The sequence below is a fragment of the Mesoplodon densirostris genome, chromosome 18 (genome assembly GCF_025265405.1).
Source record: "Mesoplodon densirostris isolate mMesDen1 chromosome 18, mMesDen1 primary haplotype, whole genome shotgun sequence".
Lineage (NCBI taxonomy): Eukaryota > Metazoa > Chordata > Mammalia > Artiodactyla > Ziphiidae > Mesoplodon > Mesoplodon densirostris.
Genome location: NC_082678.1, coordinates 55,540,067 through 55,555,217, shown reverse-complemented (window position 1 = coordinate 55,555,217; position 15,151 = coordinate 55,540,067). Strand labels below are relative to the sequence as shown.

Genomic DNA, 15,151 nt, shown 5'->3' with positions numbered 1-15,151 from the left:
TGTTAAACAGTCATTGCTAAAAATTAAGTTTTATAAACTTACAGTTCAATAAATTATATTTAAAACAAATTTAATAAATACAAAACCTAATGATTTACTACATTTTAAGATTATCTATACGCGTGAGGTTATTTACATCTACTGTATCTGTATGATGGAAATACTATAAAATGGTGTGTTACGGTGCATGTCTTCCCAACTCTGCATTTAGTGACATCATATTGATAGCTTAAAATTGTCCATGGTGGGAATATTTGCACCACAGATATATGCATAGATAGGTGTACTAAAAGAATGTGCTATGTACCGTAAAAGAAATTCAAACAAAATGATAGCCAGAAACAGAGGGTGAAGACATACTGAATGGGAAACACATTCAAACTTCCAAATAACATCTCTTTTATGATGGATTTGGCAACTTTCATATGCAATGAAGGCACTTGTCCATACAGGGTGAATGGGGTGTTATCTTGCCATTATGTCTCAAGTCATACCTAGACAGTCATATAATACACCCGCTCACAAGGTCTTTTTCAGTGGTGAAGAGATGAACTAACATGGCAGAATAACATGAATTTCCCTTCTTTGTTAAGATTTTACATGGTTGTGCAAAGACTTTGAATCTCAGCTGAGTCTGTCTAGCGGGCCTCCTCTTAGCAGACCAGTGTACTCCAAGAAAGGCCTGGAACATAAGAAGGATCTCCAGCAACGCTTATTTCCAGGTAGTAACTATGGTTTGCCTACTTGACACCAGCCAGTTTCTATGTTAGGATAAGGGGAGATAAACTGTTATGTTTGTTATTTAAGGTCCTGAAAGTACACTCTGCAAAACCTATGTGTGCAAGGTGATAATGCTACAAGCATATTGATGATAAGTAGTTTAGAAATGAACCCTCACTGACCTCATTAGCTGAGGCAATACCACATATAGAATCGAGGAACACTGTTGCCCTTAAAGACCTTTCGGTCTTGTAGTTCTCAAATAGGACTGATCATCAGTATTTCTGGTTACTTTAAAAAGTACAGATACCTGGGCTTCCCTGGTGGCGCAGTGGTTGAGAGTCCGCCTGCCGATGCAGGGGACACGGGTTCATGCCCTGGTCCGGGAGGATCCCACATGCCACGGAGCAGCTGGGCCTGTGAGCCATGGCCGCTGAGCCTGCGTGTCCAGAGCCTGTGCTCCGCAACGGGAGAGGCCACAACAGTGAGAGGCCCGCGTACCGGAAAAAAAAAAAAAAAAAAAGTACAGATACCTGCTCCCCACTCCAGACTTCATAAATTAGAATACCTGAGGATAGCACCTTATAATGTGTATCTTTTCAACAGGATTCTGACACTCATCCATATTGGAAACTTTTTATCTAGTTGAACTAGAGGCATACATTGCCCTAGGAGCAAACAATTGTCCTCCTCTGCCGAATTTTCCAGAGGAGTGCAGGAAAAATAAGAAACAAGAATATGAAACAAGAATAAAGTTTTATATCAAGATGGAACACAAAACAAATAAAATGAAGATCAATTACAACATCCATGAACATGTTTTGGGTTTAGGAGAAACAGTCATGTAAAAGCGTGAAATCACGTTTCAGAATCAAGGACAGTGCCTGTCCTCTGCTCTCATCCTTTGCTCCCACCATGATAGGCTTTAGCTATGAGTCCATTGTTGTCCTCTTTCTACACTTCTGGAGAGGAAGAACCACTTGATCAACTCTATAAAGTAAATCAATGGCTTATCTGGCACTAGAATCTGATGCATAAACGTCCTATATATGTGTAAATATCTATTGAGGACCATTGAGTTAATAAATAATGACTGTTCAATTTAAGATTTTATTTTTCACCTTACCTAATTGAGGTCTTTGCATTTGCTTGCATATCAAATTTATATTTTAAAAACTGTCCACAATAAACAGTATTAGATCCAAGAGTAAACATAAACATTGGTAATTACTCTCTAAACTCAGTAAACTCTGTTTTAGTAGAGCTTATTATCATGGAATAAATTATATCTAAAAACAAAATACTGGGCTTTATCCTCATAGAGTGATAACCTATTATTCTGGTATAAAAAAAATCAATTTTCCAGGAATTGTACCAAACATTTGAGGAATAGACACTTCCAACACTATTTAAACTTTTCCAGAGCCATAGAAAAAGAATGAAAATTCCCAGGTTATTTTCAAAATGGGAGTAACAGTAATTGCAATACTTGACAGAGGTAGCATAAAAAAGAAAAATTCAGACTAATCTTACTTGTAAATGAAGACACAAAGACAGAACTCCAAGAACGAAAGGATGGATAAACATTAAGAGAGTTATTACTATAATCCATAATTTCTATACATTTATGCAGAAAAAAATGTATGATTGTCTTCTAATATACTGAAAAAGTTTTGAAAAACATTAATATACATTTTGATTTTTAAAAGACTCCATAAAATACGAACCCATAGGGCTTCCCTGGTGGCGCAGTGGTTGAGAGTCCGCCTGCCGATGAAAGGGACGCGGGTTCGTGCCCTGGTCCGGGAGAATCCCACATGCCGTGGAGCGGCTGAGCCCGTGAGCCATGGCCGCTGAGCCTGTGCATCCGGAGCCTGTGCTCCACAACAGGAGAGGCCACAACAGTGAGAGGCCCGTGTACCACAAAAAAAAAAAAAAAAAAAAAAAGAAAATGAACCCATAGATACTTTTCTTTAAAGATATTTAAAATTATTTTTTTTACTTTTTTTATTCAAACAAAGTCACAAAAATTATAATCATCCTCATCAGTTCACTCAGTCCCATGTAGTCCCAGCTGCTCTGCAGCACGTGGGATCCTCCCAGACCGGGGCACGAACCTGCGTCCCCTGCATTGGCAGGCGGACTCCCAACCACTGCGCCACCAGGGAAGCCCCATGTAATTAATTTTTTTATCTTGATCTTTTGTTAGCACTTTTATGAATTCATCAGTTTTCCATTAGAGTTCTGAAAATGCTTATTCATTCAGTTCAGCAGTATAGTCAGTTACCAGAAACCTGCACTTGTCAGAGTCTTTTCCATGAATTCCTTAAAGATGAAACCCTTTTATAGGAACATTTTTGCAAAAGCATCAGAGTACACCCAGAACTATCTGTAAATGACAAAAGACTTAAAAATGACCACAGTTAATTATTTGATGAAAGTTCATAATAATGCAATTGACAAGGAAATTTAGTTATTTCTGAGATACACATTTTAAAGTAATAACTAGAATTATGCTTTATAACATTATAACAGAACATATAAGATTTTTAGGAATTTCGTGTAATGTCTGAAACATTTATATTAACATATTTCCATACAAATAACCCAAAGAAAGTTTAGTATTAGTTTTTTGGGTTTTGTTTTTTTAATTTTTAAATTTTATTTATTTTTTTATACAACAGGTTCTTATTAGTCATCAATTTTATACACATCAGTGTATAAATGTCAATCCCAATCGCCCAATTCAGCACAGCACCATCCCCACCCCCCCACAGCTTTCCCCCCTTCGTGTCCATACATTTGTTCTCTACGTGTGTGTCTCAACTTCTGCCCTGCAAACCAGTTCACCTGTACCATTTTTCTAGGTTCCACATACATGTGTTAATACACGATATTCGTTTTTCTCTTTCTGACTTACTTCACTCTGTATGAGAGTCTCTAGATCCATCCACGTCTCAACAAATGACTCAATTTCGTTCCTTTTTATGGCTGAGTAATATTCCATTGTATATATGTACCACAGCTTCTTTATTCATTCGTCTGTTGATGGGCATTTAGGTTGCTCCCATGACCTGGCTATTATAAATAGTGCTGCAGTGAACATCGGGGTGCGTGTGTCTTTTTGAATTATGGTTTCCTCTGGGTATATGCCCAGTAGTGGGATTGCTGGATCATATGGTAGTTCTATTTTTAGTTTTTTAAGGAACCTCCATACTGTTCTCCATAGTGGCTGTAACAATTTACATTCCCACCAACAGTGCAGGAGGGTTCCCTCTTCTCCACACCCTCTCCAGCATTTGTTGTTTGTAGATTTTCTGATGATGCCCATTCTAACTGGTGTGAGGTGATACCTCATTGTAGTTTTCATTTGCATTTCTCCAATAATTAGTGATGTTGAGCAGCTTTTCATGTGCTTCTTGGCCATCTGTATGTCTTCTTTGGAGAAATGTCTATTTAGCTCTTCTGCCCATTTTTGGATTGGGTTGCTTGTTTCTTTAATATTGAGCTGCATGAGCTGTTTATATATTTTGGAGATTAATCCTTTGTCCGTTGATTCATTTGCAAATATTTTCTCCCATTCTGAGGGTTGTCTTTTTGTCTTGTTTATGGTTTCCTTTGCTGTGCAAAATCTTTGAAGTTTCATTAGGTCCCATTTGTTTATTTTTGTTTTTATTTCCGTTACTCTAGGAGGTGGATCAAAAAAGATCTTGCTGTGATTTATGTCAAAGAGTGTTCTTCCAATGTTTTCCTCTAAGAGTTTTTTTTTTTTTCTTTTTGCGGTATGCGGGCCTCTCACTGTTGTGGCCTCTCCCGTTGCGGAGCACAGGCTCCGGACGCGCAGGCCCAGCGGCCATGGCTCACGGGCCCAGCCGCTCCGCGGCATATGGGATCCTCCCAGACCGGGGCACGAACCCGTATCCCCTGCATCGGCAGGCGGACTCTCAACCATTGCGCCACCAGGGAGGCCCAAGATTTATTTTTTTAATAAATTTATTTTATTTCTTTCTTTTTGGCTGGGTTGGGTCTTTGTTGCTGCACACAGGCGTTCTGTAGTTGTGGCAAGTGGGGGCTACTCTTCATTGCGGTGAGCAGGCTTCTCATGGCGGTGGCTTCTCTTGTTGCGGAGCAAGTGCTCTAGGCATGCGGGCTTCAGTAGTTGTGGCACACGGGCTCAGTAGTTGTGGCAACTAAGCATGGGCTTAGTTGCTCCGCGGCATGTGGGATCTTCCCGGATCAGTGCTTGAACCCGTGTCCCCTGCATTGGCAGGCAGATTCTTAACCACTGTGACACCAAGGAAGCCCTAGATACTTCTTTAACATTATACTTATACCTATATATCTATATCTATCAATATCCCCCAAAGACCATTATGTCAATTGAGAGATATTAGAGGCATTCTGTTAAATTTGGGAACAAAACCATCATTGCACTGCTACAACTTCCATGCAATATTAATTAGCCAATGCAGTTAGATAAGAGAAAGAAATTAGAGGGATAAAAATTGAAGAAGATAGGACTATATTCCAGAGAGCCTAATGAAAAACACTATAAACAATAAAAGAATTCAGATTGAATATAAATAATTGTATTAATAGAATTATATGAAGCATATGTCAAAATTAATATGCAAAATTCAGTATCCTGCTATAACAAACAAATCAAAGAAAATATTTTCTTTAGCAACAAAATTTTTTCAACAAAAAAATTTTCAATAGCAACAAAAATTTAAAATAACTAAGATAAACCGATCTGAGAAAAAATTTAAACAATATTGAAGGACACAGAAGAAGGATAAAATGGAAACACATGTCATGTTCTTGAAAGGAAGAAAGCTGTCAGTTTTCTCTAAGTTATTTTATAAACTTAATGAGATATCAATTAAAAAAACCCAAGAGATTAACTTAATCTAAACAATCTTATCCTAAAGTTCCAGTGGAAAAACAAACAAGCAAGAAGAGCCAGGAAATAAAAACCTGAAAAAGAAGAGCAAAAAGAAGGGCTATCCAGATATTAAATCATTACAAAGCCTCAAATAAAAATAGAGTTGTATTGGCATATAACTAGATCAAGAGTACAGGATAGAAGGTCCGGAAATAGTTGCAAACACATCAGAATTTAGTTCGTGATGGAATTGACCTCTCAAGTGGAGAAGAAAGGATGTTTCAATAAAGAGATATTGGGAAAACTGGGTGGCAATTTATTTTAAAAAAGATGGATTCACGCTTTATGACATATACCAGCATAAGCTCTAAATCGATCAAGAATTTTTTAAAAATTAAAGCCATAAGTGTTCTAGAAGAAGACATTTGTAAATGCCTTTATACTTTTGGCATGAGGATAAGAAAAGTCAAGATTCAAAATCCAAAAGCCGTGAAAGTAGACTGATATATATGATTACATTAAAAGATAAGCATTGTGCATGGCTAAAGCAACTAAATAGAAAGTCAAAGGGCCATTGACCAGCTAGGAAAAATATTTGCAACTCATATTACAAACAAAGGGCCAATGTCTTTAATATATCAATATAAACAGCTTCCAAAAGTTGATAAGGATAAAGAACAACTTAAAAGAAAAATCAACGGGGCTTCCCTGGTGGTGCAGTGGTTAAGAATCTGCCTGCCAATGCAGGGGAAAGGGGTTCGATCCCTGGCCGGGGAAGATGCCACATGCCGCGGAGCAACTAAGCCTGTGCGCTGCTGAACCCATGTGCCACAACTACTGAAGCCCGCGCGCCTAGAGCCCATGCTCTGCAACAAGAGAAGCCATCGCAATGAGAAGCCCGTGCAACACAATGAAGAGAAGCCCCCGCTTTCTACAACTAGAGAAAGCCCGCGCACAGTAAGGAAGACCCAACACAGCCAAAAATAGAAACAATTAAATTAATTAATTGAAAAGAAAAATCAACAAAGTCAGTTCAGAGCAAATACAATTCAAATGGCTTTCAAACATTTGAAAAGATGCTTAATATTAATCAAAGTAAGAGACTTGCAAATTAAAACAAGCTATCATTTTTATCTATTGGATGGTAAAAAATTTTAAAATCTGACATCTTTTATATGCTGCGCTATGGGGAAACAAGCCTTCTCGTACATTACTGGCAGGAGTGCATATTGGTACAACTCCATTGGAGGACAGCTTGGTAATATCTATCAGAATTACAAATGCATTTACCCTTTTACCCAGTAATCCCACTGCTGGGACTTTATTCTTTATATATACCTGCATGCATACAAAATATACAAGGTTACTCATTGTAATATTCTCATAATAGCAAAAGGTTGGGGGGGAACACTCAAGAACCCATCAACAGGGACATATGTCACATCCATAAAATGGCATGTTAGACAACTGTGGGAAAAAATAAGGAAGTTCTTTATGTACTGATATGGAAAGATCTGGACAGTTTGCTACCTATTGTGTAAGAAAGGGGGATATATTGGCTTGTATTTGCACAAAGAAGTTTTGGAAGACTAGCTGAGAAACTGAAGAAAAAAAAGGGTCTGTGTTAGAGGAGTAGGATGGGCTTGGGAAGGGAGGAAATGGAGTGAATAGAAAGAGGAATGTTTTGGTATTTGGACTATGGGACTGTATTACCTAATTAAAACCATTTTTTGAAGCAAATTTTCACTTTCAGAGACGACTATCATTAGATTCTGAGCTCTCACAGTGGTAACTAATCAGTTCGGTTTTGGTTTTGCAACTGGACTCCAAGTACTAAGAATAGGGATGTCCTCATTACATTAACTATTACTATTGATTGACAATAGTTTAGCTTCAGATTAAACGCTGTAAATCTTTCTTTTGAAAAAAATGCAATGACTGAAAAGATATTTTTTCTATACCTGGAGTGATGGGTTCTAGAGACAGTCAGGGGTGAGAGTAGTAGATCAGATTCAACCAACCCCCAGCGACCTTCGTCCTGATGTCCTAAACTGTTAGGAGCCCTCACCTGATCTCCTGTAGTTGGAAAACCATCAGTCTGGACACTTCAGTGCTCTGTTTTTAAAGATTTCCCTAGATCACCTACTGTATAGCACAGGGAACTCTGCTCAATATGCTGTAGTCTAAATGGGAAAAGATTTTGAAAAAGAATATATACGTGTATATGTATAACTGAATCACTTTGCCGTACACCTGAAACTAACACAACATTGTTAATCAACTATACTCCAATATAAAATATTTTTAAAAAACCACATACACACACACACAAAAAGATTTCCCTAGATCCATGAAGAGATTAGTGCCTAGTATGGATACAAAGTTCTGTGGGAACTCTGAGAGAGAACAGACATGGGAGTTCTAGAAGAAATGAGAGGAATTTATCAGGTGACAAAAGTAGAAGAGGGCATTCAAGTCTCAGGGCACACCTACACAAAGGCACAGAGGCCCCAAGTCACATGGAGAGTGGTAACTACTCTGGTGCACGTGGAGTGGTGGACATTCATTGACACCTAGTCTGGCCCCTATAATTGGTTAAGTGCCATGTGGAATATCCAAGAAATGAAAGGGACACTTCTTGTCTTCACATAATTTCCTTAGGAAGCATGTCCCATTATATAATTAAAGAAAAATAAGGCCAACTTGACGATGAGGCAAAACATATTTGCTATGAACGTCAAATGCTTTAGTGACATTGTCCATTTAGCAGGCAGGGGTCGTCTGTGTGGCTTGCAAGGCCACAGTAGAGACAACAGAGGGTCTGGTGTCTGAGACAGTACTGGGTCCAGATGCTGGCTCTGCCATTTCCCAGTGGTGTGACCATGGGCCAGGCACTTGACCGGTTGGAGTTCCCATTTACTCATATGAAAAAGAGAACAGTAAGTATATCTGCCTTGCAGAATTGTGAGAACCATAGATGTGTGCAAACTCCCTGGTACAAATGATGTGTTTTCTTATTTTATACTTTTCTTATTTTATACTTCCTTTGTTTTCTAAAGCTGCATTTTAAACATATCCTTATATTACCCTATTCCATCCATTCCAAGATGCATGTTTCCCCCAGCCTTTTAACATCTCCAAAATCTGGATGTGTCCCATAATAGAGTCCATCTCCTACTCACCATCATCCAGGTTGCAGGCAAAATCAAGTTGTGCAAACACCTGGTAGAAGTGAGGGAGCACCACCACAAGGAACAATAAACAACTACCAATGAAATATGGGTAATTTCACTGGAAATTAACCCTACAGATCCAGATTCTGGTATGTGATCTGACACCACCACAGCAGGATGACAACAATCTCTTCATTTTTTCCCTCCCTTTGGAACAAATGATCATTGACATAAGTTTAAAACCCTACAGTGCAAGTTTATTCTCATGTCACAGCATTGTTCCTTGCTCCTTCATGACAAAGGGTAGACTTGTGATAGATGCATTATTACATAGATCTGTGAGTGAGTGATGCTTCAGGAGAGTTATCTCAGAGTCTAATCTTAGGATCTCCCAGTGGAGGGCTGCACAGAGGTCTCTCCTAGTAAAGTTTTCATAGCTCCATCTTCTCCACAGATATTTCATGAGCACCTTCTTCCTGGGAGGGCTCTTCCTACCTCCATCAATGGGGACTGTTAAGGGACATTTTGAGATTCAGGTGCTTTAAGAGTAGAAAGGGAAAGAGAACTAACATTTCTCAAGCAGCTACAATGAGCAGATACCTTTATGCTATTTCATTTATTCCTCACCATAAGAATGTGCTATTTTTGTACATGTGGATTTTTGTTTGTTTTATAGATGAGGGAACAGAGTCTTAGAGAGGTTAAGGAATTTTCCAAGGTCATAAACGTAATAAGCACAAAGGCTTAGATGAAGGGTGTCAGACTTTTCAAGGCTTCTCTTCTTTCACTGTAATATAATAGTATTGGCAAAAGAATGTATACAAAAATAAGTAACATCATAATTAATAAAATTAATTATAATTAAGTGTAAGTAGAGTAATTTTGATTAATTACAATTAATCATTACAATAAATGTGATTTTTGCCACTCAATTTATAATTCTTTCCATATCTAGTGCTACCAGGATGTCTGAAATATACTCCCAAATCCCTCTGGGAGGAGCTGTCTTCACAGAATGAAGGTTTGGAGGAATTAATAAATACGCAAACATATCCATTCTCCCCGGGAATTTTAATCCTTTCTAGAAGCTGGGCTGTGGACCTGAACTTGGAAGAGAAGCAAGCAGTCATCTGTGATGCTCTGCTGATAGCATGGAACAGTCCCCCCATTCTCTACACCATTCTCAGGGGGCAGGATGCAGACGAGCAGTCCTATTGCACCAGCACCGCCTTCACTCTGAAGCAGAAGCTGGTGAACATGGGGGGCTACTCTGGATATCTGTGTGTCAGTACCAAGGTCCTCCACCTGAGTCCTGAGAGCAATGCAGAGTCCTCAGAGGGTGCAGCATCCCTGATTGAGTACCCCAGGTCCTATTACTTTGCAAACACTCAGCAAATGGAAGCTTTGCTGCAGTCCCTCGTGATTGTCTTGCTTGGCTTCAGATCTTTCTTGAGTGACCAGCTTGGCTGTGAGGTTTTAAATCTGCTCACAGCCAAGCAGTATGAGATCTTCTCAAAAAACCTCCACAAGACCAAAGAGTTGTTTATCCATGGCTTACCTGGCTCAGGGAAGACAATCATGGCCGTGAAGATCATGGAGAAGATCAGGAATATGTTTCACTGTGAGGCAAATGAAATTCTCTACGTTTGTGAGAACCAGCCTCTGAGGAACTTTATCAGGTAAGCAGTTGGATCTTCTTTTTTTTTTTGGCCGCGCCCCATGGCTTATGGGGATTGAACCCAGGGCCACGGTAGAGAAAGCACCCAGTCCTAACCACTGGACAGCCAGGGAAGTCCCAAGCAGTTGGATCTTATTGTCAGCAAATGAGGTTCAGTCTCAATTCCCTCCGAATCACCTTGTTCCTTTTTTTTTTTTTTCGCTACACGGGCCTCTCACTGTTGTGGCCTCTCCCGTTGCGGAGCACAGGCTCCGGACGCGCAGGCTCAGCGGCCATGGCTCACAGACCCAGCCGCTCCACGGCATGTGGGATCCTCCCGGACCAGGGCACGAACCTGTGTCCCCTACATCGGCAGGCGGACTCTCAACCACTGCGCCACCAGCGAAGCCCCCCTTTTTAAAATTATTATTATTTTCTTTTTTTTTTCAATTAATTAATTTATTTATTTTTGGCTGCACTGCGTCTTCATTGCTGCACACAGGCTTTCTCTAGTTGCGGCCAGTGGGGGCTACTCTTCGTTGAGGCGCTCAGGCTTCTCCTTGCTGTGGCTTCTCTTGCTGCGGCGCTCAGGCTCTAGGGTGCCCAGGCTTCGGTAGTTGCAGTGCGCAGGCTTAGTAGTTGTGGCGCATGGGCTTAGTTGCTCCATGGCATATGGGATCTTCCCGGACCAGGGATCGAACCCGTGTCCCCTGTATTAGTAGGTGGATTCTTAACCACTGCACCACCGGGGAAGTCCGTGAATCACCTTGTTCCTTGAGAGTAAGATGATAAAATGATCTGTGACAACAGTATCACGTTCCTAGGAGTATGATAGAGTAATTTTTCTCCTTTATTGACTCAGAGAAAACCTGAATGTGTCTTTTTAATTTTTACAGTAACAAAAATATCTGCCTGGCAGTGACCCGGAAAAACTTCATGAGAAATGACTTTAAAAAGATTCAACACATCATCATCGATGAAGCTCAGAATTTCCGCTGTGAAGATGGGGACTGGTATGGCAAAGCGAAAACCATCACTCAGAGAGACAAGGATTGCCCAGGAATTCTCTGGATCTTTCTAGACTACTTTCAGACCAACCACACGGAGCACAGCGGCCTCCCTGCTCTCTCAGCCCAGTATCCAAAGGAAGAGCTCACCAGAGTGGTCCGCAACGCATATCAAATAGCCAAATATTTACAACGGGTATTGCAGGAGGTCAGAAAAAATCCTCCACCTAACATCCCCCTTGGGTCCCTGCAGATGCGTCTTGAAGCTGAAGGGGCTCAGGGTGTTCAGGGAACCTTAACTATGAAGCGAAACTTGACTCTGAATGAAATAGCAACACATGTGGCAGACACTTGCAAGGTTCTCTTTGAAAGGGGCTATTCTCCCAAGGACGTCGCTGTGCTTTTTAGCACCACAAGAGATGTGGAGCATTACAAGCAGGAGCTCTGGAGAGCAATGAGGAAGAAAAGGGTAGTGCACTTCACCGATGCGAGTAACATGTCAGGTGATGCCATTGTGTTGGACAGTGTCCGAAGATTCTCTGGCCTGGAAAGGAACATCGTGTTTGGGATCCATCCAGAGACAGTTGAGCCAGCTATCTCATACAACATTCTTGTCTGTCTGGCATCCAGAGCAAATCAACAGCTACATATTCTGTGGCATCATGATGTTTAGGAAGAATTCCAAACCAAAACAAGATGAAGTGATTACTATGTAAATGTCCATAGGTGACAATCTGCTTGGTATTGGGAGAAACTTCTCTTTTCTGTTCATAGGTCAGCTAGAGATTTGGGCAGAGCTGACACACAGAATTTGGAACTTTCCCTCTCTGGCTCTCTCCTTTCAGGGATTCCTCCCCTACCTCCTTTCAGCAGCTATTGTCCCAAACTCTGTCCCCGATTCTTCCAGCCAGAATGATAGTGGTTTTCTGAAGGAGCTTTAACCACCCTGCACAGCACAGACTATGACCCACCCTGCGGTTAAAAACCATAAAAACAATACACTCGTCCTGTGGCCATTCTTTCTTCTAAGTCTGGACCTCCACAGTGCAATATTTTGTTTTTTAAAATTTGTCCAGGGTTTATATTTATCTGCAGAAGGGTGGCCTGGTAGAAACTACCTTGGCCATACCAGAAGCAGAATTTTTGGTTTCTGAATTCTTGACATTTCTCTTTGCTATATTGATCCAGGACTTGGGAGATTCCCAAGATAATTCAAACTGTGACCAAGTGGGCCTTAATAATTTGTGACAGAACAGAGAGCACTGATACAATTATTTAATCCTTTAAAACTGTAATCTCCGGGCTTCCCTGGTGGCACAGTGGTTGGGAGTCTGCCTGCCGCTGCAGGGGACGCGGGTTCATGCCCCGGTCCGGGAGGATCCCGCATGCCGCGGAGCGGCTGGGCCCGTGGGCCATGGCAGCTGAGCCTGTGCGTCCGGAGCCTGTGCTCCACAGCGGGAGAGGCCACAACGGTGAGAGGCCCGTGTACCGCAAAAAACACAAACAAACAAAAAAACCCCTCTAATCTCCAATTTTTTTTTTTTTGCCCTCAGAATAATCCAGATCAAGCTTTAATTGTGATAGTAAGCATTAATTGTCATTTTACTGAGAAATTATAGGTCATTAGAAAACAAAAATAAACCCGTTTTCTCTGGCTTTCAGTGAGAGATAGCATTAGAAACCAAAATCTGGTTCTAAAGATACACATAGGCCATTAAGTAAACGGAGCTAGGAAAGATGCAGTCTTTACAGATCAACTTCTCAACTCAGCTCTACGTATTGTTCTATAACATATCAACTTAAATTTTAAGTCAAGTACATTCTTGAACTCTATTTTTCCCCTTTTATATTTTGGTGGGCTACTGTTATGGACTGAATGTTTGTGTCCCTCCGGAATTCATAGGTTGAAGCCCTAACGTTTAGTGTGGCTGTTTTTGTAGATTTGTGAGGAAGTAGTTACAGCTAAATTAAGTCATAGGATGGAGCCTTGATCTCATAGGATTAGAGTCCTTATGAGAAGAGACACCCAAGAGCTCTCTCTGTCCCTCTCTCTGTGCACACATAAACAAAAGGTCATGTGAGCACAGAGAGAGATGGTGGCCACCTCCAAGCCAAGAGAAGAAGCCTCAGAATAAAACTAATCCTACTGACACCATGATTTTGGACTTCCCAGCATCTAGAACTATGTGAAATAAATTTCTGTGTTTAAGCCACCCAGTCTGTGGTATTTTGTTATTGCAACCTGAGCAGACTAATATAGTCACAGAATTATTCTTTGAACTAAAACAGATCAGTGTTATCACTTAATACTAATACAATGACTTATTTTTCTGTTTATACAAAACATTTAAAAAATGTTTCTAATCTAAAAAATAACAATAAAATATTTGTATAACAAATGGAAATTTAAACATTACATGACTAATATTCCACATATTAGTAATCCTAGTCTACTGATTTCCTCCATATTACAAGTTGTGAATTTCTCTGCCTGTCTTTTTCCTATCTGTGTTTACTCATGGAATTCCAGCATCTTGCCTTGAAACCGTAGGCTCTTCTAACTTCAGCAAAATAAAATATATCAGCAAAATAAGGAAAAAAATGTTCTTTCTTCCTGACTACATTAAATCAGATACAACTCTGCTCCAAACAGTTATCCTTGTAAATGTTGTTTCTAATAAGTTGGTTCTGTAAGATCCCTGGACTTGAGTTGCAATGTCTGTGAAAGTAATTCTTTAGAAGTCTAATTCTGGAGCGAAGACTGCCACCACGTCCTGCCGCCGTCCACTGCACAGGGGTGGGGTGTTGCTCCAGACCTTGCTTCAGACGTGTAAGCTCCCACACCCATTAAACCATTGATGTGTCTGTTGCTGACCCTGGGCTCTTTCTTCAGTCTTGAAGCTGGACAAGCACAGCCATTGTAGGCCTGCGGGGTGCAGCCCAATAATTGGTGGAGCCAGCCAGGAGACCAAGGAAACTCCCATGAGCGCCAAGATGTCAGAAAATACAGGATGGGGAATGGAAAGTTGCAGGGGCCGTCCACCAGCGTGTGGGGCCCGAAAGTTGCAGGGGTGATCCTGAGGTGGCTGTCCTTGCTGAATGGGGTCTCCCAAGAGATCTGGAGAATAATGGCCTCCAACGGCTCTGCTATTGTATCAAATGAGCTAAGCTATCTTTCTAGAAGGAGCTGGTATTTCTCTTGTGCCTTTGAGATATAAATGATCTACCTGGGCTCTCTGGAACTTTAATCTTATGTGATCTCTAAGAGTAAAGGAGAAAAAATAGCTTTTAGGTAAACTCTATAGAAATAATTATGTTTTGGGAATGTCTATTTAAAGTAGTCTCTCTAGATTTTGGTAACTTGAAAATAAAGTTGAAAGAAGAGAATTCATGGGTCATTTCAAATAGGATAAAATATTAATTGCTGGACGAGTCTAAGTTAATCTACCTTTGCCTGCTTAGGAGAGGAAGACTCAAGCATTAAGTTTTCCAATCAGGAAGTGCACAAATACTTGCTTCTTGGTTTTTGCCAGAGATTAAGATTTTCAAGGGTTAAGGTTATAATCAGTCAAAATTCCTGTAACCAAGTTTCTTTATTGATTACATTGTGATTAGGTGTTTAATTGTGCCTTTTAAGTCTTTTGTCATTTGTAGACAGTTATTGTTGTACTCTAATGTTTTGGCAAAAATGCTTCATCTTCAAGAAGAT

The 15,151-nt window shown here is 40.3% G+C and overlaps 1 protein-coding gene across 1 annotated transcript in view; it reads left to right on the top strand.

The window, feature by feature from the left end:
* Nucleotides 1-15,151, top strand: part of LOC132478065 (schlafen family member 11-like) — a 26,209-nt gene extending 11,058 nt beyond the window's left edge. Inside the window, exons 3-5 of the mRNA XM_060080825.1 lie at nucleotides 594-722; nucleotides 9,734-10,457; nucleotides 11,332-15,151. Of these exons, the coding sequence (XP_059936808.1) occupies nucleotides 594-722; nucleotides 9,734-10,457; nucleotides 11,332-12,115 (1,637 nt within the window). The 3' untranslated portion in view covers nucleotides 12,116-15,151. The remainder of the gene's footprint in view (nucleotides 1-593; nucleotides 723-9,733; nucleotides 10,458-11,331) is intronic.